The 22,158-nt window shown below is 40.7% G+C and overlaps 1 protein-coding gene across 1 annotated transcript in view; it reads left to right on the forward strand.

Moving 5' to 3' along the window:
• Positions 1-22,158, forward strand: part of SLC25A13 (solute carrier family 25 member 13) — a 208,557-nt gene that overhangs the window by 17,510 nt on the left and 168,889 nt on the right. The window contains 1 exon segment of the mRNA XM_081243704.1: positions 16,015-16,068. Coding sequence (XP_081099830.1) covers positions 16,015-16,068 — 54 coding nt within the window.

Consider the following 22,158-nt stretch of genomic DNA (forward strand, 5'->3'; position numbering starts at 1 on the left):
GTAATGTCTGGAGACGCTGTTGGTTGTCACATCTGGGAGAAGGGGTTGCTACTGGCATCTAGTGATTACAGACCAGGGATGTTGCTAAACATCCTACGATGCGCCCGACAGCCCTCTATAACAAAGAATGATCTGACCCAAAACAGTATGGCCAAGGTTGAGAAGCCCTGGTCTAAGGCAACTTGACTGTATTAGGTTGTGGCTCTGGGGGAAAGTCGTGGGGCCTGGGGCCCATCAGCTGTTTGACCTGCAGTTTTCTCAACTACAAAGGAAAAGAATCCAACCTACTTCAAGGATTCAAAGACAGGGAGATCATACAGATGTGTGCCTAGTGACCCTGCCTGCTTAGTTTCATCTTGATGGTCCTGGCTACCCATGATCTTTTTTTTTTTTTTTTTTTTTGCGGTACGCGGACCTCTCACTGTTGTGGCCTCTCCTGTTGGGGAGCACAGGCTCTGGATGCACAGGCTCAGCGGCCATGGCTCACAGGCCCAGCCGCTCCACGGCATGTGGGATCTTCCCGGACCGAGGCACGAACCCATGTCCCCTGCATCGGCAGGCGGACTCTCAACCACTGCGCCACCAGGGAAGCTCTACCCATGATCTTTTTTAAAAATAGACTTTATTATTGTTGTTTTGGAGTGGTTTTAGGTTCATAGCAAAATTTAAAGAAAGGTTCAGAGATTTCCTGTACTCCTCCTGGCCGCCCCCCGCACATGCATAACCTCTCCCGCATTACCGTCATCCCCCCATCAGAATGGTACATTTGTTACAATTGATGAACCTACAGTGACATATCATTATCACCCAAAGTCCGTGGTTTACATTAAAGTTGACTCTTGATGTTGAACAGTCTGTGAACACATTTTATAATGATATGTATCCATCATTATAGTTTCATACAGAGTCTTTTCACTGCTCCAAAAGTCTGTGCTCTGCCTGTTTTCCTTCCCTATTTGGCAACCCCTGGCAACTACTGATCTTTTTACTGTCTCCATAGTTTTTCCTGTTCCAGAATGTCATATAGTTGGAATCATACAGTATGTAGCCTTTTCAGATTGGCTTCTTTCACTTAGTAATGTGCATTTAAGTTTCCTTCATGTCTTGTCATGGGTTGATAGCTCATTTTTTAGTGCTTAATGATATTCCATTGTCTCGGTATACCACAGTTTATCTGTTCACTGACTGAAAGACATCTTGGTTGCTTCCAGCTTTTGACAGTTAGGAATAGAGCTGCTGTAAACATCCATCCATCCAGGTTTTTGTGTGGATGTAGTTTTAAACACCTTTGGGTGAATACTTAGCAGCATGAATGCTGGATCGTATGGTAAGAGTATGTTTAGTTTTGTAAGAAACCTCCAATTTGTCTTCCAAAGTGGTTGTGCCATTTTGCATTCTCATCAGCAAACAATGCAAGTTCCTTTTGCTGCACATCTTCACCAGCATTTGATATTGTCAGTGTTCTGGACTTTGGCCATTCTAGTGGGTATGTAGTGGTATTTCATTGTTGTTTTAATTTGTATTTTCCTGATGACTAAAGATGTGGAGCATCTTTTCATATGCTCATTTGGTATCTGTAGAACTTCTTTGGTGAGGTGTCTGTTAAGGTCTTTGGCCCATATTTTAATCTTAATTGAGTTGTTTGTTTTCTGATTGTTGAGTTTTAACAGTTCTTTATATATCTTGGGTAACAGTCATTTATTGGCTATTCTTGTGCAAATACTTTATCCAAGTGTTGGCTTATCTTTACATTCTCTTGACAGTGTCTTTCACAGAGTGGAAATGTCCATTTTATTGAAGTCCAGCCTATCATGGATCATGCCTTTGCTGTTATATCCAAAAAGTCATCATCAAGCCCCAAGGCCATCTAAGTTTTCTCCTTTGTTGTCTTCTAAGAGTTTTACATTTAGGTCTGTGATCCGTTTTGAGTTAATTTTTGTTAACGGTGTAAGGTCTGTGTCTAGAATCATTTTTTGCATATCGATGTACAGTACCATTTGTTGAAGAGACTATCTTTGATCCTTTGTCAAAGATCAGTTGACTATATTTATGAAGGTCTAGTTCTAGGCTTTTTATTCTGTTAGATTGAGGATTATTATGTCTTTTTGGAGACTTGACCCTTTTATCATTATATAATGTCCCTGTTTATCCCTGTTAACTTTCCTTGCTTTGACATGGGCTCTGTCTGAAAGTAATATAATTCCTCTGCTCTCGTTTGATTAGTGTGTGCATGGTGTATCTTCCTCTGTTCATTTATTTTGATCTATATGTGTCTTTATATTTAAAATGTTTTTTTTGTAGATGGCATATAGTTGGGTCTTATTTTTTGACGCATTCTAACAATCTGTCTTTTAATTAATTGGTACGTTGATGTTTAAAGTGATTTTGGTTATCTTCATTGGTGTATCTGATCTTTGTGTATCTGTGGTTTGGGATCTGACATTGATTGGGTGGAAATTCTGAATCATTATTATTTCAGATATTCCTTCTGGTCCTTTCTTCTCCTTCTGGTATTCCCATTACATGTATATTACACTTTTTGTAGTTGTCCCATGGTCTTGGATATTGTTCTGGGTTTTTTTGTTGTTTATTTGTTTGCTTTCAGTTTTTTTTCTCTTTGCTTTTCAGTTTTGGAGATTTCTATTGAAATATCATCAGACTCAAGAGATTTTCTCCTCAGTTGTATCCAGTCTACTAATAAGCCCAGCAAAGGCATTCTTCATCACTGTTACAGTATTTTTTTTTTTTTTTTTTTTTGCGGTACGCGGGCCTCTCACCGCTGTGGCCTCTCCTGCTGCGGAGCACAGGCTCAGCGGCCATGGCTCACGGATCCAGCCGCTCCGCGGCATGTGGGATCTTCCCGGACCGGGGCACGAACCCGTGTCCCCTGCATTGGCAGGCGGACTCTCAACCACTGCGCCACCAGGGAAGCCCTGTTACAGTATTTTTGATCTCTAGCATTCTTTTTTAGTTCTTCCTTAGAATTTCCATTTTTCTGCTTACATTGCTGATCTCTTCTTGCATGTTGTCTACCTTATCCATCAGAGCCCTTAGCATATTAATCATAGTTGTTTTAAATTCCTAGTCTGATAATCTCAATATTCCAGACATATTTGAGTCTGGTTTTGATGTTTGCTCTGTCTCTTCAAATTGTGTACTTTTGCCTTTTGGTATGCTTTGTAATTTTTTCTTGATAGCCAGACATGAGGTACTGGATAAAAGGAACTGCTGTAACTAGTCGTTTGGTAATGTGGGCGTAGGGTGTAGAGGGAAAGGAAGTGTTCCTAGTCCTATGACTAGGTCTCAGTCCATTAGAGAGCCTGTGCCCCTGGACAGTGTACTTCACAAGTGTTTCTCAATTTTTTCTTCCCCTCAGGTGGGAGAGGATGGCTGGAGGTGGCTGGAGTTGGGTATTTGCCTTCCCTCTGGTCAGCTGGCTCTGGTATTACTCCAGTGGGTTAGACTCCTCTGAAATAATTTCTTCTGAGGCAGACCTTCTTATAAAGAACAGAATGCTCTGATGCATTTCAACTTGGTTCCTTTTCCTTTCCTCCTACTGGAAATGCCAGGTGATTTTTCTCTGATATTCACTGAGAACCAGGTTGAGTTCCAGGAGGTAACATTCACAAAAGTGTGGGGAATCCACTATGTCTAGGTCCACCTAGAGTTTTTTAAGTCTTTTCTTGTCCACACTGAGCCTCCAGCAATTGGTCATTGTGATCCTCTGGTTCTCCCTTTCTGTTTCTCCATTTTGGGGGGCAGTGGTTTGCTTGGTGACATCACTCCTCTGATGGATCTGGGGAGAGTAGTTGATTTTTCAATTTTTAAGCTTTTTACTTATTTTTAGGACAGACTGGCAACTTCCAAGCCCCTTACGTGCTGGACTGGAAACCAGAAGTCTCCCCATCCTCTTTTGACTACCTTTCCTATATTGGAGAAAATCCCCACATTACAAGGCCTGCCTGCTAGAACATATGAGTCAGAACTCAGTTCCCATCTTTCCCTGCAGCCAGGGCACAAGCATGTCATCTAGCTTTGCCAATTGGATGCTCATGTGTGACTTTGACTTGGAAGACGGCAACACAAGGAAGCAGCTTGTGTGTGAAATTTCCATTTCGGCTGAGATGATAGGCAGCCTAGGCAACCTGCTTTTGTTGTGGGATCAGAGGTGCATTTCTCACCAGGTGACTCTAGGATAGTTTGGGGCATCACTGGTGGTGCCTTAGCCTTAAGCTGATTCTCCAGGCTTCCCAACATGACTGTGATCATCCAATACAATTTTAATACACTGTTTTTCTCCTTAGCCTGTTACCTTTTATTGCTTATTTCTAAGTTGGATACATGTTGGACCTACCTCCTCGTCTTCCTTTTGTAGTTGGGATTAGAAATATCATATAACTGTGTTTACAGCTTACATTTTTTAAGAGTAGCTATTAATCACTACCAACCTTATGTATCATTTTAGGATTCACAGAGCACTTTTTCTTCATTCTAATGAATCCTTAAGATAACTTTATGAAACAGATAAGTAGATTTTGTCATTTTGCCCTTTTTATAGATGAGGAAACTAAAACTTGGAGGTGTTAACTGACTTGTCCAAGATCACCAAGTTAGCAATACATTGGAATCCAAATCTTTACTCTAAATGTGGTGATGCTTGCTTATGACAGGGTGAGCAAGCATCTCTTTCACCATAAGGAGTTGAAAATATAAACAGACAAATGTCTATTTCAGAAGAGACTTATATTGTCTCTTGTCAAATTTTTAGTCTTGGGAACATTTACTGGAATGTTAGCTTTAGCTTAATAACAATAATAATAAAATCTAAAATTAGAGCATTTAAAGTTATTTTGACCTAACAGAACCCACAGCTAAAACACCACCATTCATTTCTTAACTGCTGTACTCTTCTTCATACAGAATTTTAATGGTGATGGCTTTATTACTGTTTAATGTTTGTCTACAGCACATTTCACAAGCTCCTGAATCCTTCTGATAAATATCTCCAGCATCCCTGAAATTACCCACTTGCATAATTACTCAGCAGGTTAACATTTGTGGTGTCTGGTGCTTTATAAGTCAACTGTTGAGTGATATGAACATTTGAGAGTTGATTACACAGTAAGGTTGTGGTTAGAAGAATGCTTAACATGGCATCTTGTCTGTATATTAATTTGTATTTCAGTAACTTTTTTATAATGACTGCTCTTCATTCATTTTTTAACATCTTTATTGGAGTATAATTGCTTACAATGGTGTGTTAGTTTCTGCTTTATAACAAAGTGAATCAGCTATACATATACGTATATACCCATATCTCTTCCCTCTTGCATCTCCCTCCCTCCCACCCTCCCTATCCCACCCCTCTAGGTGGTCACAAAGCACCGAGCTGATCTCCCTGTGCTATGCGGCTGCTTCCCACTAGCTATCTATCTTACGTTTGATAGTGTATATATGTCCATGCCACTCTCTCACTTTGTCCCAGCTTACACTTTCCCCTCCCTGGGTCCTCAAGTCCATTCTCTAGTAGGTCTGTGTCTTTATTCCCATCCTGCCCTTAGGTTCTTCATGACCATTTTTTTTTTTTTTTAGATTCCATATATATGTGTTAGCATACTGTATTTGTTTTTCTCTTTCTGACTTACTTCACTCTGTATGACAGACTCTAGGTCCATCTACCTGACTACAAATAACTCAGTTTTGTTTCTTTTTATGGCTGAGTAATATTCCATTGTATATATGTGCCACATCTTCTTTATCCATTCATCTGTTGATGGACACTTAGGTTGCTTCCATGTCCTGGCTACGGTAAATATAGCTGCAATGAACATTGTGGTACATGACTCTTTTTGAATTATGGTTTACTCAGGGAATATGCCCAGTAGTGGGATTGCTGGATCATATGGTAGTTCTATTTTTAGTTTTTTAAGGATCCTCCATACTGTTCTCCATAGTGGCTGTATCAATCTACATTCCAACCAACAGTGCAAGAGGGTTCCCTTTTCTCTACACCCTCTCCAGCATTTATTGTTTGTAGATTTTTTGATGATGGCCATTCTGACTTGTGTGAGGTGATACCTCATTGTAGTTTTGATTGGCATTTTTCTAATGATTAATGATGTTGAGTATTCTTTCACGTGTTTATTGGCAATCTGTATGTCTTCTTTGGAGAAATGTCTGTTTAGGTCTTCTGCCCATTTTTGGAGTGGGTTGTTTGTTTTTTTGATATTAAGCTGCATGAGCTGCTTCTACATTTTGGATATTAATCCTTTGTCAGTTGCTTCATTTGTAAATATTTTCTAACATTCTGAGGGTTGTCTTTTTGTTTTGTTTATGGTTTCCTTTGCTGTGCAAAAGCTTTGAAGTTTCATTAGGTCCCATTTGTTTACTTTGTTTTTACTTCTATTTCTCTAGGAGGTGGGTCAAAAGGATCTTGCTGTGATTTATGTCATAGAGTGTTCTGCCTATGTTTTCCTCTAAGAGTTTTCTAGTGTCTGGCCTTTCATTTAGATCTTTAATCCATTTTGAGTTTATTTTTGTGTATGGTGTTAAGAAGTGTTCTAATTTCATTCTTTTACATGTAGCTGTCCAGTTTTCCCAGCACCACTTATTGAAGAGGCTGTACTTTCTCCATTGTATATTCTTGTCTGCTTTATCAAAAATAAGGTGACCATATGTGCGTGGGTTTATCTCTGGGCTTTCTATCCTGTTCCATTGATCTGTATTTCTGTTTTTGTGCCAGTACCATACTGTCTTGATTACTGTAGCTTTGTAGTATAGTCTGAAGTCAGGGAGTCTGATTCCTCCAGCTCCGTTTTTGTTTCTCAGGATTGCTTTGGCTATTCAGGGTCTTTTGTGTTTCCATACAAATTGTGAAATATTTTGTTCTAGTTCTGTGAAAAATGCCCTTGGTAGTTTGATAGGGATTGCACTGAATCTGTAGATCACTTTGGGTAGTAGAGCCATTTTCACAATGTTGATTCTTCCAATCCAAGAACATGGTATATCTCTCCATCTGTTTGTATCATCTTAAATTTCTTTCATCAGTGTCTTATTTATTCCTAGGTATTTTATACTTTTTGTTGCAGTGGTAAATGGGAGTGTTTCTTTAATTTCACTTTTAGATTTTTCACCATTAGTGTGTAGGAATGCAAGAGATTTCTGTGCATTAATTTTGTATACTGCTACTTTACCAGATTTATTGAGTAGCTCTAGTAGTTTTCTGGAAGCATCTTTTTTAGGATTCTCTATGTATAGTATCATGTCATCTGCAAACAGTGACAGCTTTACTTCTTCTTTTCCGATTTGGATTCCTTTTATTTATTTTTCTTCTCTGATTGCTGTGGCTAGAACTTCCAAAACAATGTTAAATAATAGTGGTGAGAGTGGGCAACGTTGTCTTGATCCTGATCTTAGTTGAAATGGTTTCAGTTTTTCACCACTGAGGACAATGTTCGCAGTGAGTTTGTCATATATGGCCTTTATTATGTTGAGGTAAGTTCCCTCTATACCTACTTTCTGGAGGGTTTTTATCATAAATGGGTGTTGAATTTTGTTGAAAGCTTTTTCTGCATCTATTGAGATGATCATATTGTTTTTCTCCTTCAGTTTGTTAATATGGTGTATCACATTGATTGATTTGCGTATATTGAAGAATCCTTGCATTCCTGGAATAAACCCCGCTTGATCATGGTGTATGATCCTTTTAATGTGCTGGTGCATTCTGTTTGCTAGTATTTTGTTGAGGATTTTTGCATCTATGTTCATCAGTGATATTGGCCTGTAGTTTTCTTTCTTTGTGACATCTTCATCTGGTTTTGATATCAGGGTGATGGTGGCCTCATAGAATGAGTTTGGGAGTGTTCCTCCCTCTGCTATATTTTGGGAGAGTTTGAGAAGGATAGGTGTTAGCTCTTCTCTAAATGTTTGATAGAATTCGCCTGTGAAGCCTTCTGGTCCTGGGCTTTTGTTTGTTGGAACATTTTTTTTAAAATTTTTATTTATTTATTTATGGCGGTGTTGGGTCTTCGTTTCTGTGCGAGGGCTTTCTCTAGTTGCGGCAAGTGGGGGCCACTCCTCATCGCGGTGCACGGGCCTCTCATTATCGCGGCCTCTCTTGTTGCGGAGCACAGGCTCCAGACGCGCAGGCTCAGTAATTGTGGCTCACGGGGCTAGCTGCTCCGCGGCATGTGGGATCTTCCCAGACCAGGGCTCGAATCCATGTCCCCTGCATTGGCAGGTAGATTCTCAACCACTGCACCACCAGGGAAGCCCTGTTGGAACATTTTTAATCACAGTTTCAATTTCAGGGCTTGTGATTGGTCTGTTCATATTTTCTATTTCTTCCTTGTTCACTCTGGGCAGGTTGTGCATTTCTAAGAATTTGTGCATTTCTTCCAGGTTGTCCATTTTATTGGCATATCGTTGCTTGTAGTAATCTCTCATGATCCTTTGTATTTCTGCAGTGTCAGTTGTTACTTTTTCATTTCTAATTCTATTGGTTTGAGTCTTCTCCCTTTTTTTCTTAATGAGTCTGCCTAATGGTTTATCAATTTTGTTTATCTTCTCAAAGAACCAGCTTTTAGTTTTATTGATCTCTGCTATCCTTTCCTTCATTTCTTTTTCATTTATTTCTGATCTGATTTTTATGATTTCTTTCCTTCTGCTAACTTTGGGGTTCTTTTGTTCTTCTTTCTTTAATTGCTTTAAGTGTAAGATTAGGTTGTTTATTTGAGATGTTTCTTGTGTCTTAAGGTAGGATTGTATTGCTATAAACTTCCCTCTTAGAACTGCTTTTGCTGCATCCCATAGGTTTTGGGTCATCATGTTTTCATTGTCAATTGTTTCTAGGTATTTTTTAATTTCCTCATTGATTTCTTCAATGATCTCTTGGTTATTAAGTAGTGTATTGTTTAGCCTCCATGTGTTTGTATTTTTTACGGATTTTTTCCTGCAATTTATATTTAGTCTCATAGCGTTGTGGTCATAAAAGATACTTGATACGATTTCAATTTTCTTAAATTTACCAAGGCTTCATTTGTGACCCAAGATATGATCTATCCTGGAGAATGTTCCATGAGCACTTGAGAAGAAAGTGTATTCTGTTGTTTTTGGATGGAAGGTCCTATAAATATCAATTAAGTCCATCTTGTTTAATGTATCATTTAGAGCTTGTGTTTCCTTATTTATTTTCATTTTGGATGATCTGTCCATTAGTGAAAGTGGGGTGTTAAAATCCCCTACTATGGGTTGAGAATCTGCCTGCCAGTGCAGGGGAGATGGGTTCAAGCCCTGGTCTGGGAAGATCCCACATGCCACGGAGCACATAGGCCCTTGAGTGACAACTACTGAGCCTGCACGTCTGGAGCCTGTGCTCCGCAATGGGAGGCCGCGACAGTGAGAGGCACACACACCGCGATGAAGAGTGGCCCCCAGTCGCCGCAACTAGAGAAATCCCTCACACAGAAACGAAGACCTAACACAGCCAAAAATAAATAAATGAGTAATTAAAAAAAAAAAAGCCCCTACTACGATTGTGTTACTGTTGATTTCCCCTTTTATGGCTGTTAGCATCTGCCTTATGTATTGAGGTGCTCCTATGTTGGGTGCATAAATATTTACAATTGTTATATCTTCTTCTCGGATTGATCCCTTGATCATTTATTTAGTGTCCCTCTTTGTCTCTTGTAAGAGTCTTTATTTTAAAGTCTATTTTGTCTGATATGAGAATTGCTACTCCAGCTTTCTTTTGATTTCCATTTGCATGGAATATCTTTTTCCATCCCCTCACTTTCAGTCTGTATGTGTCCCTAGGTCTGAAGTGGGTCTCTTGTAGACAGCATATAGATGGGTCTTATTTTTGTATCCATTCAGCCAGTCTATGTCTTTTGGTTGGAGCATTTAATCCATTTACATTTAAGGTAATTATTGATATGTATGTTCCTATTACCATTTTCTTAATTTTAGGGGTTTGTTTTTGTAAGTCTTTTCCTTCTCTTGTGTTTCCTGCCTAGAGAAGTTCCTTTAGCATTTGTTGTAAAGCTGGTTTGGTGGTGCTGTGTTCTCTTAGCTTTTGCTTGTCTGTAAAGGTTTTAATTTCTCCATCGAATCTGAATGAGATCCTTGCTGGGTAGAGTAATCTTGGTTGTAGATTTTTCCCTTTCATCACTTTAAATATGTCCTGCCACTCCTTTCTGGCTTGCAGAGTTTCTGCTGAAAGATCAGCTGTTAACCTTATGGGGATTCCCTTGTATGTTATTTGTTTTTCCCTTGCTGCTTTTAATATTTTTTCTTTGTATTTAATTTTGGATAGTTTGATTAATATGTGTCTTGGCGTGTTTCTCCTTGGATTTATCCTGTATGGGACTCTCTGTGCTTCCTGGACTTGACTATTTCCTTTCCCATATTAGGGAAGTTTTCAACTATTATCTCTTCAAATATTTTCTCAGTCCCTTTCTTTCTCTCTTCTTCTTCTGGGACCCCTATAATTTGAATGTTGGTATGTTTAATGTTGTCCCAGAGGTCTCTGAGACTGTCCTCAATTCTCTTCATTCTTTTTTCTTTATTCTGCTCTGCAGTAGTTATTTCCACTATTTTATCTTCCAGGTCACTTATTCATTCTTCTGCCTCAGTTATTCTGCTATTGATTCCTTCTAGAGAATTTTTAATTGCATTTATTGTGTTGCTCATCACTTTTTGTTTGCTCTTTAGTTCTTCTAGTTCCTTTTTAAACATTTCTTGTATTTTCTCCATTCTATTTCCAAGATTTTGGATCATCTTTACTATCATTATTCTGAATTCTTTTTCAGGTAGACTGCCTATTTCCTCTTCATTTGTTTGGTCTGGTGGGTTTTTACCTTGCTTCTTCATCTGCTGTGTGTTTCTCTGTCTTCTCATTTTGCTTAACTTACTTTGTTTGGGGTCTCCTTTTTGCAGGCTGCAGGTTTGTAGTTCCTATTGTTTTTGGTGTCTGCCCCCAGTGGCTAAGTTTGGTTCAGTGGGTTGTGTAGGCTTCCTGGTGCAGGGGACTAGTGCCTGTGTTCTGGTGGCTGAGGCTGGATCTTTTCTTTCTGGTGGGCAGGTCCGTGTCTGGTGGTGTGTTTTGGGGTGTCTGTGACCTTATTATGATTTTAGGCAGTCTCTCTGCTAACGGGTGGGGTTGTGTTCCTGTCTTGCTGGTTGTTTGGCATAGGGTGTCCAGCACTGTAGCTTGCTGGTCATTGAGTGGAGCTGGGTCTTAGGTTGAGATGGAGATCTCTGGGAGACTTTTGCCGTTTGATATTACATGGAGCTGGGAGGTCTGTGGTGGACCAATGTCAGCTCTCCCACCTCAGAGGCACAGGCCTGAGACCCGGCCGGAGCACCAAGACCCTGTCATCCACACGGCTCAGAATATAAGGCAGAAAAAAGGAAAGAAAGAAAAAATAAAATAAAGTTATTAAAATAAAAGATAATTATTAAAAAAAAATTTAAGTAATAAAAGAAAGAATGAAAGAAGAGAGCAAGCAAACCAAAAAACAAATCCCCCAATGGTAACAAATGCTAAAAACTATACTAAAGAAACCAAGAAAAACCAAAAAAAAATGGACAGACATAACCCTAGGACAAATGGTAAAAGCAAAGCTATACAGACAGAATCACATGCAGAAGCATTCACATACTCACAAAAAGAGAAAAAGAGAAAAAAATATGTATATCGTTTCTCCCAAAGTCCACCTCCTCAATTTGGGATGATTGGTTGTCTATTCAGGTACTCCACAGATGCAGGTACATCAAGTTGATTGTGGAGGTTTAATTCGCTCCTCCTGAGGCTGCCGGGAGAGATTTCCCTTTCTCTTCTTTGTTCGCACAGCTCCCGGCGTTCAGCTTTAGATTTGGCCCCGCCTCTGCGCGTAGGTCGCCGGAGGGCGTCTGCTCTTCGCTCACAAAGGACGGGGTTAAAGGAGCAGCTGATTCGGGGGCTCTAGCTCACTCAGGCCGGGGGGAGGGAGGGGTACGGAGGGCGGGGCGAACCTGCGGCGGCAGAGGCCGGCATGACGTTTCACCAGCCTGAGGCGTGCCGTGCGTTCTCCTGGGGAAGTTGTCCCTGGATCCCAGGACCCTGGCAGTGGCGGGCTGCACAGGCTCCCGGGAGGGGAGGTGTGGAGAGTGACCTGTGCTTGCACACAGGCTTCTTGGTGGCGGCAGCAGCAGCCTTAGCGTCTCATGCCTGTCTCTGGGGTCCGCGCTTTTAGCCACGGTTCGCGCCCGTCTCTGGAGCTCCTTTAAGCAGCGCTCTTAATCCCCTCTCCCCGCTCACTGCAAAACAAAGAGGCAAGAAAAAGTCTCTTGCCTCTTCGGCAGCTCCAGACCTTTTCCCGGACTCCCTCCCGGCTAGCGTGGTGCACTAACCCCTTCAGGCTGTGTTCACGCCGCCAGTCCTCTCGCCGCCAGTCCTCTCGCTGAGCTCCGACCGAAGCCCGAGCCTCAGCTCTCAGCCCCCGCCCGTCCCGGCAGGTGAGCAGACAAGCCGTTGGGGCTGGTGAGTGCCGGTCGGCACCGATCCTCTGTGCGGGAATCTCTCCGCTTTGCCCTCCGCACCCCTGTTGCTGCGCTCTCCTCCGTGGCTCCGAAGCTTCTCCCCCACTCCACCACCCGAAGTCTCCGCCCGCGAAGGGGCTTCTAGTGTGTGGAAACCTTTCCTCCTTCCCAGCTCCCTCCCGCTGGTGCAGGTCCCGTCCCTATTCTTTGGTCTCTGTTTTTTCTTTTACCCTACCCAGGTACGTGGGGAGTTTCTTGCCTTTTGGGAGGTCTGAGGTCTCCTGCCAGCGTTCAGTAGGTGTTTTGTAGGAGTTGTTCCACGTGTAGATGTATTTCTGATGTATTTGTGGGGAGGAAGGTGATCTCCACTTCTTACTCTTCTGCCATCTTGAAGCTCGGATCTGCTCTTCATTTATTAGAATGTAGGGAAACTGTAGGATGAGGAATGAGTGACTCAGTGAAGTCAATGAAAAATTGTTTTTCTTAAATGTGATGGGACCTCTCTTTTTTTCTTTTCCAGTTAATGGTAACTGTGTTTTGGGGGAATTTCTTTTAGAGTTACTGATTGTATCAGTCAAGGTTCACTTGCAGAGCACAGAATTCACACTTTATCTTTCTGCTTTTCCTTGCCGTGCTTCCCACTGCCCCCCTTTTAAACCAGTCATTGAAGTTATGTTATTCTTGGCTGTTTTTATATTTGTATTTGGGATGTACCTAGCTGGTATATGTGTCTTGCAAATGCTATTGCTGTTATTTATAATGTTTGTCTAATCAAAAATTTTACATATTCAGTGTTCCTCAAATTCTGCCCCGTGGAACATAGATTTGGGGAATTGACCTGAAATTTCAATACTGTCTTTAAACAAAGGTTAACTTCTCCCAGTTTATGGAAAAACATATAATGCATAGTTTTTCCAGTTTCCCCCCCCTTAACCTCCACTTGGTGTGAATGTTATGTGCTTGTGTATAAAATTCTCTTTTGAATTAAGTAGCAAATGGTGATAATTCAGTCATCTGCCAATAATCCTTTTTCTTCTTGGTGATTTACTCCCTAACTATGTTTGAAAATTACTTTATTTAAATCTCTTGATATAAATATTTTGTTTTAATGGTGGCATCTATTCTTATAAACGCAAATTCAGAAGAGTAATGATAAAGCAAATCAGGCAATCAGATTGTAAGAATAGTATCTGTAAATATTTACATGCTATTAGTATATGAGAAATATATGCATGTATATAAAACAATGAAAATCAGCCTTTTGGAAAAACTCTAGAGTTTGATGAATCTTCTGAGAAGCCCAATGAACTAAGGATTGTCAGGTGATGCAACGTGCCGCTTGCCGAGCAGGTGTTCTGAGTTGGCTTAAAAAGGGAGGCTACATTTCTTGGCTCCCTTTTTGCAGTTCACAGAACTTGCTAGCGCCTGGTTTTGCCATCAGGTAGACTCCATCTCAGTACACCTTCGGAACGCTGGTATGTCTAACTGTAACTTAAGTGTAACTGTAACTTAACTGTAACTATGAAGTGTTCTGTACACATTAGGTGACCTGACTTAAAAGTGCTGGGCCGCTATATGGATTGTTTTCTCCTGTGCCCTCCACCCTGGGAGAGTTACAGAGTGAAAGCTTTCTTTCTCTCACAGAGATGTAGTCCTGGTGGTGCATTTTGGGATTAGTAAGTAGAAGAACCTGTGGGAATTTAGGGCGGGGTTGGGGGGGAAGTTCACTCTGAAACTGCATTGCCCAGGGAAGGCTTTATGAAGTGTGTGGCATGGTGAATTAATTTGATTTTAAAGGATGTGTTATTCAGATGGAGCAAGAATAGTTCACTTTGTGGAAACTTACCTTTGCTTTTAAAGGTAAGCAAATTAAGTGCTGAGGGTCACCATATGCCTTTTAAAAAACTGTTACGGTCTTGAGATGTAGAACTCGAAGGGAATTTCTTTGCTCTTAAAGGAGAGGATATAGAGGCATTTCATGCTGGCTCATCTTCTCTGATAGCGTTTGTCCTACGCCACCTTTCTCAGAATATAGACCCAAAGGGAGGGAATCTTCTGAGACTCTTAGCACTATCATCAACCTTAGGTTGGTTAGCAGTCTGTTTTCTTCTCGTTAATTGACAGCAAAGAACACTCACTAATTGAGGATTTTAAAGAGATTACAAATTCTTAAGGATAAAAATAGCATTGGTGGTTACAAGTACTCAGCTGAAGTTAAGAGTTATCAGTCTTGCTTTGGGAAACAAGGTGACCAACTAACTGGTTTCAGGAAAACTACCTCTCCTATTCCAGTGATTAGTTAATAAAATTATTCCTGACAGTGGCAGGCCAAGAAGCTCAGGCAGTTACATATTTCGAGACAGAGAACCCATTGTCCAAAGGTCTCAGAAGAGCCTTTGCAAACACATAGAAAGGATTTAGAACAATTTGCATAAATTTCCCCATGGATAGCGACATGGCTCCAGTATTGGGGTGGTTCCAGGAACCCCTCCTTGGCTGTATCGTGGGGTGACGCTGTGCTTGGTGAGAATTCAGTCTCCTGACGGTTTTTGCCAGCCGGATGGGGTGATGGGACGCTGAATAAGCCTACTGTTTGGTTCCACATAAGGACTCTTTTGTGTTGGCCTGGGGCAGCCATGTTCAAGTTTGTCTTCTTTTTCCCCAATGATGTTTTTGGACTTTGTGGGCTGGTGAATTAAGCACAACACCTATTCTGAGCTAATCTGTCAAACTTTGCTCTGAAAGGTAACCATAGCCCTTTGTATTCTAGAATGTGGTAAATAATAGTCATACATATGGAGACTTAGGATTTTTTTTCGTTGAAGTGTAGTTGATTTACATTATTAGTTTCAGGTGTACAACGTTGCTATTCAATATTTTTTATAGATTATACTCCGTTTAAAGTGATTACAAAACAATGGTTATATTTCTCAGTGCTGTATAATTGGAGATTTCTGGTTTCTTAAAAGTAGGGGAGAGGAGGAGACTGCTTGGCATGACCAGATAGCTGGGCATTCACACCTGTCCATTGTGGAACTGTGGGAAGTAATTCCCTTCTATTAATATTGTTTGCCTTACTCACTAACTTCTCTCAGAACTATGTTCTCTTACATAGTTAATGAACAAGTTGTACTTTAATATTCGCCTGTGAAAGGTGTGGGTCACGCTGGAGTGTAGTTTAAAATGCCAGGTGGTTACAAATCTGTTTCAACTTTTCTTTTTTTCTTATTCATTTTGGAAAAACAATGGTATATATTAAACACTACATATTAGGAGCTTTCCTGGTTTCTTGCACGGAATGTTACCATTCTAGAAACCACATAAGGAGTCTAATTTAAAATCCAGAGAGTAGTTTATGCACTGGGGAAATTTAGTGCTTTAAGTGTAAAAATGAAATCCACTGATTTCTAACCTGGAGTTTATTTTCTTTCAGTCTGCTAGCTTGATTTCTCAGCTTTGTTCTAATAATATAAACATTTTTATGTTTATTTATAGGTGGCTTTAACCAAGAGAGCAGATCCAGCCGAACTTAGAACAATATTTTTGAAGGTCAGTATAAAGAATCTATTTTGTTTTTTGTTTGATTTGTGTTCTGTAACTCTGAAGATTATTTTTGAGCAGCTCTTAATTTCATTGTTATATTTAAAAAAAAAAACCCAAACTATCTTAAGATGTATAAAAGAGATCCTTTACAGTTATATCTATTTTTTAAAATGTATCAGATACTTGTAGGCGATTGTTTGTGATGGCTGCATGGTTTATGTTTTACTTTCTTTTGTCTCACATGGTATTAGGTATTGAAACAGAGTTGCCGGGTGGTGGTGGTGGGGATTTAGTCTCACAACCCATTTACCTTTCCAGGATTGACTTGTGCAGTTTGATGATACTAATGCTTTTCCTCCTAAGAAGTTTAAAGCTCTTCGTAAACATTTTAGTAATCCTTCTTTCATCCATAGGGGACCAGCCTTGTCTCTCCTTAGAGCATTGTTGTTGCTGTCATCATCATCATCTTCATCATATCATTTTATTTCAACTGTGGTGCCCTTGAAGAGGCCCCAGTATGAGTAATAGTAGATACTACATCACAACAGACAGCACACAAGTTTATTTCCTTAGTTTCTTATGCTTGCACCTACTTTGTGACATTAGGCACTGAGTGATTAATACTCTAGTAAAAGCCTACCTCAGGTCCCAAACACTGGACCACTTTTAAGGTTATTTAACTGGCAATGAAACACTTAAAAAAGAAAGAAAAGGCCGCTTTTGCAAAGAAAATTAAAATATATATATATGTGGACCTTTTCTAAACATGGTGAAAAGGTAGCTGTGCTATATATAAAGAGGATCAAGCCTTCAAGTGAGAAACTTATTATACTGCTATGTATCAAATATATGGCTTAGGAAGTTATCAATTCTGTGAGCATCACTTTCCTCATCAAACTGTGTCACTATTAAAAAACTGAGGAATCAAGGAATTTGAATACTGATAGGATTATTTGATATTAAAGAATAGTTATTAATTGATTTTTTAGGCCAGGTAATGGTATTCCGAATATGGGAACTATAGAGTCTTTTTCTTTTAGAGGTGTACACTGAAATATTTACAGATGAGATTATGATATCTGAGATTTGCTTTTAAATAACCCAGTTTTGGTGAGGTAGGAGAAATAAGTGGGCAGTATGATGATAATTTTTGCAACTGGGAAATGGAATATTGGGTTTATTATACTATTCAATCTGCTTTGTATATATTGATATATGAACATTTTCATAATGTCATAAAAATTTGTAAAGATTCAATGAAAAAACTTATTTGAAAGTGATATGCATTAGATATGCACATGATATGCATCAGATATTGATTCAGTAAATGCTTGAAATTAAATAATTCAAAAAAAGAGATGGACTCCAAGAGAAAATGGTTAAAAATATGAGCAAAATATGAGAAAAAAAATTTATAAGGTGGATTGTATTATATATAAGAAGGCAGAATTCTTTATAAATTTGTTTTTTGCCCAGAAAGGTCAATACAGTGTAGAGATTCTAAGGTGGAAAAGAATTCTGGATAACGAAAGTCCAGAAAACAGAAACACATTTCTTTCTCACCTAGACTAGTGTTTGTTGCTGTGCACGTTGGGCCCCCCATGATTGGGCTGAGGTGTGTATGAGTGAACCATAGACATTTTTTTTTTTTTTTTTTTTTTTTTGCGGTACGCGGGCCTCTCACTGTTGTGGCCTCTCCCGTTGCGGAGCACAGGCTCCGGACACACAGGCTCCGCGGCCATGGCTCACGGGCCCAGCCGCTCCACGGCATGTGGGATCTTCCCAGACCGGGGCACGAACTCGTGTCCCCTGCATCGGCAGGCGGACTCTCAACCACTACGCCACCAGGGAAGCCCCCATAGACATTTTAAAGGTGTGTATTTAAGGTCTACTCTTATGATGTAATTCTGGAAGACCACTTGCAGAAGAGCACGTGAATGCGTTGCTAACGAGCCTAGAGAGATGCATGAAACTTGTTAACTCTAGCTGGCAAAGTCATCATCATTCCTTGAACTCAGCATCTGTGTACTTCCCATTTTCTAAACCAGCAATAGCTGTGGGCATCCTTCTGATGGGAAATGGGAACAACTTAAAGTGTCTCAGTAGATGGTGCATCTTGGATACTTACTGGTCTTTTTTTTTTTTTTTTTTTTTTGCGGTACACGGGCCTCTCACTGTTGTGGCCTTTCCCTGTTGTGGCCTCTCCCATTGTGGAGCACAGGCTCTGGACACGCAGGCTCGGCGGCCATCGCTCACGGGCCCAGCCGCTCCACGGCATGTGGGATCTTCCCGGACTGGGGCACGAACCCGTGTCCCCTGCATCGGCAGGCGGACATCCCAACCACTGCGCCACCAGGGAAGCCCCTTTACTGGTCTTTTGATGTGATCCAGTGCAAAGGCTCCATGTAAAAGCCGTGCCCGCTTTTTGATGGCACATGGTGGCTGGTGAGGCTGGGTTGAGATTCTGCTTTGGAACAACGTATCTTTTCCAGCTGCCACATCTCAGTAGCAGGCAAGTCTTTACTGGAGACAAATGAGATTGGTCAGGTAGACCCAAGGAGGGTAGCAGTCCAGGCAGAGTTCTGGAGAGCCACCTGTGGGGCTTCTGTGTCAGTGGGCCTGAAGGCTGGGCTGGAATCTTTCGGACCAGATAGGGGAGTGCTGCCTTCTCTTGGCGTGGCTGGGACTATGTGGCTTTTGAGTGAGAGTTCCATATGACTTAGAGTCCGAGAGGATGATGTGGGGCAACTGTCCCCAAAGAAAATAGTGGTCAGCAGTTTCTGGAAGGGATTGTGGATCTGGCAGAGGTTCGGGTGATCTCATCAGGCTTGGGTAGTGTGGTACCAACACAAATCCACCTTGGCTCCACACGCTGAGGATCTCTTGTTTACTCTCTGCCGCAGACGCTGTCATGGGGGAAGAATAGGGAGCGAGGCGCCTGGGGGCTGGACCAGGCGTGTCTCTGCTGGGGCTGGGCTTTTCAGTTAAGCATGGATCAGCAGTGAGCATGCTGTAAACCTGACTGCTTTGCTGACTTTCTACGACTCTTGCCTGACTTCCCTTATTTATAAATATCCCAACCTTCTCTCTGCTAAACTAGTTAGATGATACTTCTGTAGCTTAGGGGAGGTGGAGAGAAGCTTCACTGTACCCTTTGGACCAGATGTGCTGGTAACAGGGGAGTGGCAGCTGTGAAGAGCAGAGAGAGCTAGCAGAACCAAAACAGATAAGGAAAGAGGGGTCCTGGAGGGCTAAACTGGGCCCAATTCTGGCTTATTTTAGTTTTTTGAAAAGAGTTAAAATCAATTCCACTTCGTTTTTTGAAGCTGCTTACTGTATGTTAAGTACAGTGTCAGGTGTTGGGGATATAAAGATGCATTAAATCATGGCTCCTGCCCTTAACTATCTCACTTGTGTGTGTTTAAGTGTAAAAAAATAAAATGGTTGATCTGCATTATATAGCATTAATTAGCAGGGAGATGATGTGGGGCTAATTACATCTTCCTAGAGAGGGTCATTAAAAGTTGGAGCAGGTGGTGATATTTGAGCTGGTATTTATCAGATGGAGAAGGTGGAGGAGGGTTGTGGAGCAAAGGAAGACCGTTCCAGGCAAAGGCAATAGCATGACCAAAGCAAAGAGCTCTAAGAGCGCCAGGTGTGGCAGTGGCCTGCAGCATAGGGCCTTAGGCAATGGTACTAGAATGGTAGGCAGGGTGGAACTTGGCATAAAGGATCCCCAGCCTAAGGTGTTTGAATTTTTTTATGCAGGCTTTTCTAGTGATATGTGGCGGGTAATGTTTTGTCTGGATGTAGAAGTTGAGGTCTAGGTGTAGTCAGTTTTGTTTCTAACCTAAACGTTGACATGGGGTTTTCCTCTGCCTAACACTTTCCGTGCTGCTTCATGTTAAACAGGTGTGTATTTGAGTGCTTACAGTTTAAATAAAACCCCATGGAAATTCGCAGTGAGTGGGATGTGCAGAAAAAGGAGACCAGATTTACAGGCATGCAGAAGGTAAAAAAAATCTTAAGTCAGCACAGTCAAGGGTCACTTGTGTGGTTAAAGCAAATGCCACAGGAAATGGGAGGAGGGAGCAGTCCCTGTGGCGGGGAGAGGTCAGAGAAGGCTCCTTGGAGAGGGAACTTGAGGAGCCCCGGGGTTGCATGGGAGCTGGGGAGGCACTGAGGAGGGCAGCCGAGGCTTCTGGGAAACAGGACCACGTTGGAGGGAAGGCCTGGAGGTGGGTTTGGGAGCAAACAGCCTCCAGATGGAAGGATTCCTGCTCATTCTTCAAATGTTTATTTAAATTCAACTCTGTGCCAAGGAGTCTGCCAAGTATTACAGTGTGGGGGTGACAAAATTAGAAAGAGAATTGGGAGTTTGCTATTTCTGCTAAACAATAGGAAGCCATTGAAGGTTTTCTGAGTTATCCAGCGACATGGAGTGTGGGTCTGAGATTTGATTGGTGCAGCAAGACCATGAGTTAGGCAGTGATGGATATAATTGTGGTGTGAGACCCTAATAACTTGATGAGGGTTTTGGTAGCAGGGAGAATGGAGAACGGGCAAGTTAAAGACATTTTGAAGGACCATTTGATTGAAAATGACCAATCTTTTATTCTTTGTCAACAAAAACATAATATATACTTAAAAAATGTTTGTAGGCAAAATTGGAAAAATAATTCCTTCTTTGAAAAACTTTTTTCTTATGACAAAACAGTTCCTGTGTTTTGAAAATTTAAAAGGCAGATGTGTGTAAAGAAATGTAACTTGTGATCCATATATTTTATGTCTATATGTTTATATAGACATGTATCCATTTCCCTCTCCCTGTTTGTCTCTGTGTATGAATATAATTATTTTCCATAACAGGAGGAAAAATACATTTTGTATCCATTTTTTCCCTCACCTAAGATGTTATGAATACCTTTTCCTATAATTGAAAGCATTTCTGCATTATTTTTACTGCTATCATATTACTGTATATGGCTGTTTTACCATAATTTATCTAGCCACTCCCTATTATTGGATGTTTAGTTGTCTTCTCCACTCTGCTATCATTAACAACACTGTAATGAATACCCTTGAAACTACATTTTTGCATATAGCTAGCATTTTCTTAGGATAAATTCATAGAAGTGGCATCGTTGGATTAAAGAGTGGGTTTACAACACTTTAAGGCTTTTGGTTCTTGGCAGACTGCCTTTCAAGAAGATTGTATCAGTACTCATTTTTGGGAGTATGGGAGTTTTCATTTCTCCACATTATGACGTCAACTCAGATTATTAAAAAAAATACAGCAGCAGCAACAAAAAACCTTTCTGCCAACTTGTTAGTTGAAAAATTGTATCTTCTTTTAAATTTTTATCAACAGCAATATATCTTTCTGTATTACCTTTGTGATAATTGTATTTAAAATTTTTTGTTATAATTTACAAATATACAGAAAATAGAGTAGTACAGTAAACACCCACATAACCACCACTTAATTTAAATTAATATCTGTCATATAGTTTCACATATATATATTTAATGATATATTTCAGTGTAAGTTAGCTGTCACCATGATTCAGCCGAAATACTTTGGCATACAGCTCCAAATAATAAGAACAGTTTCCCTCATGGCCATAATATATATCACTGTGCACATGATGAAATTAATAGTAATTCCTTAATAACATAAAATACTTGATCCATATGCAAATTCTTAATCATACTTTATTCCACGCCTATAACAGAAAATCAGGGTGAAGAATGGTCAGACGTAGTGATCAGGTGTGCACAGCATTTCTCTGTGGCTAGAAAACAGTCAAGGAGAATTTTCCCTTCAGCCATCAGATGTGAATGATTTGTGGCAAAAGTGGGTGGCTGGATGATTATAGTTCTGGTGTGTTCACAGTTGATAGACTATTTTGTTCAACCAGTGGTGAGCAGGGCAGTTAGGCCCCCTGGCCTCTGAGCATACAGTGTAGTGACACATTCCTTTCCTTTGCTACTGTATTCTTTGGGTGTGGTGGTGCGTCTTCATGTTGACAGTTGGTTTATTAGTCAGGGTTCTCCAGAGAAACAACCAGTAGGAGATATCTCCATCTCTAGCTC

Source organism: Mesoplodon bidens, assembly GCF_964165515.1.
Source record: "Mesoplodon bidens genome assembly, chromosome: 9".
NCBI classification, from domain to species: Eukaryota; Metazoa; Chordata; class Mammalia; order Artiodactyla; family Ziphiidae; genus Mesoplodon; species Mesoplodon bidens.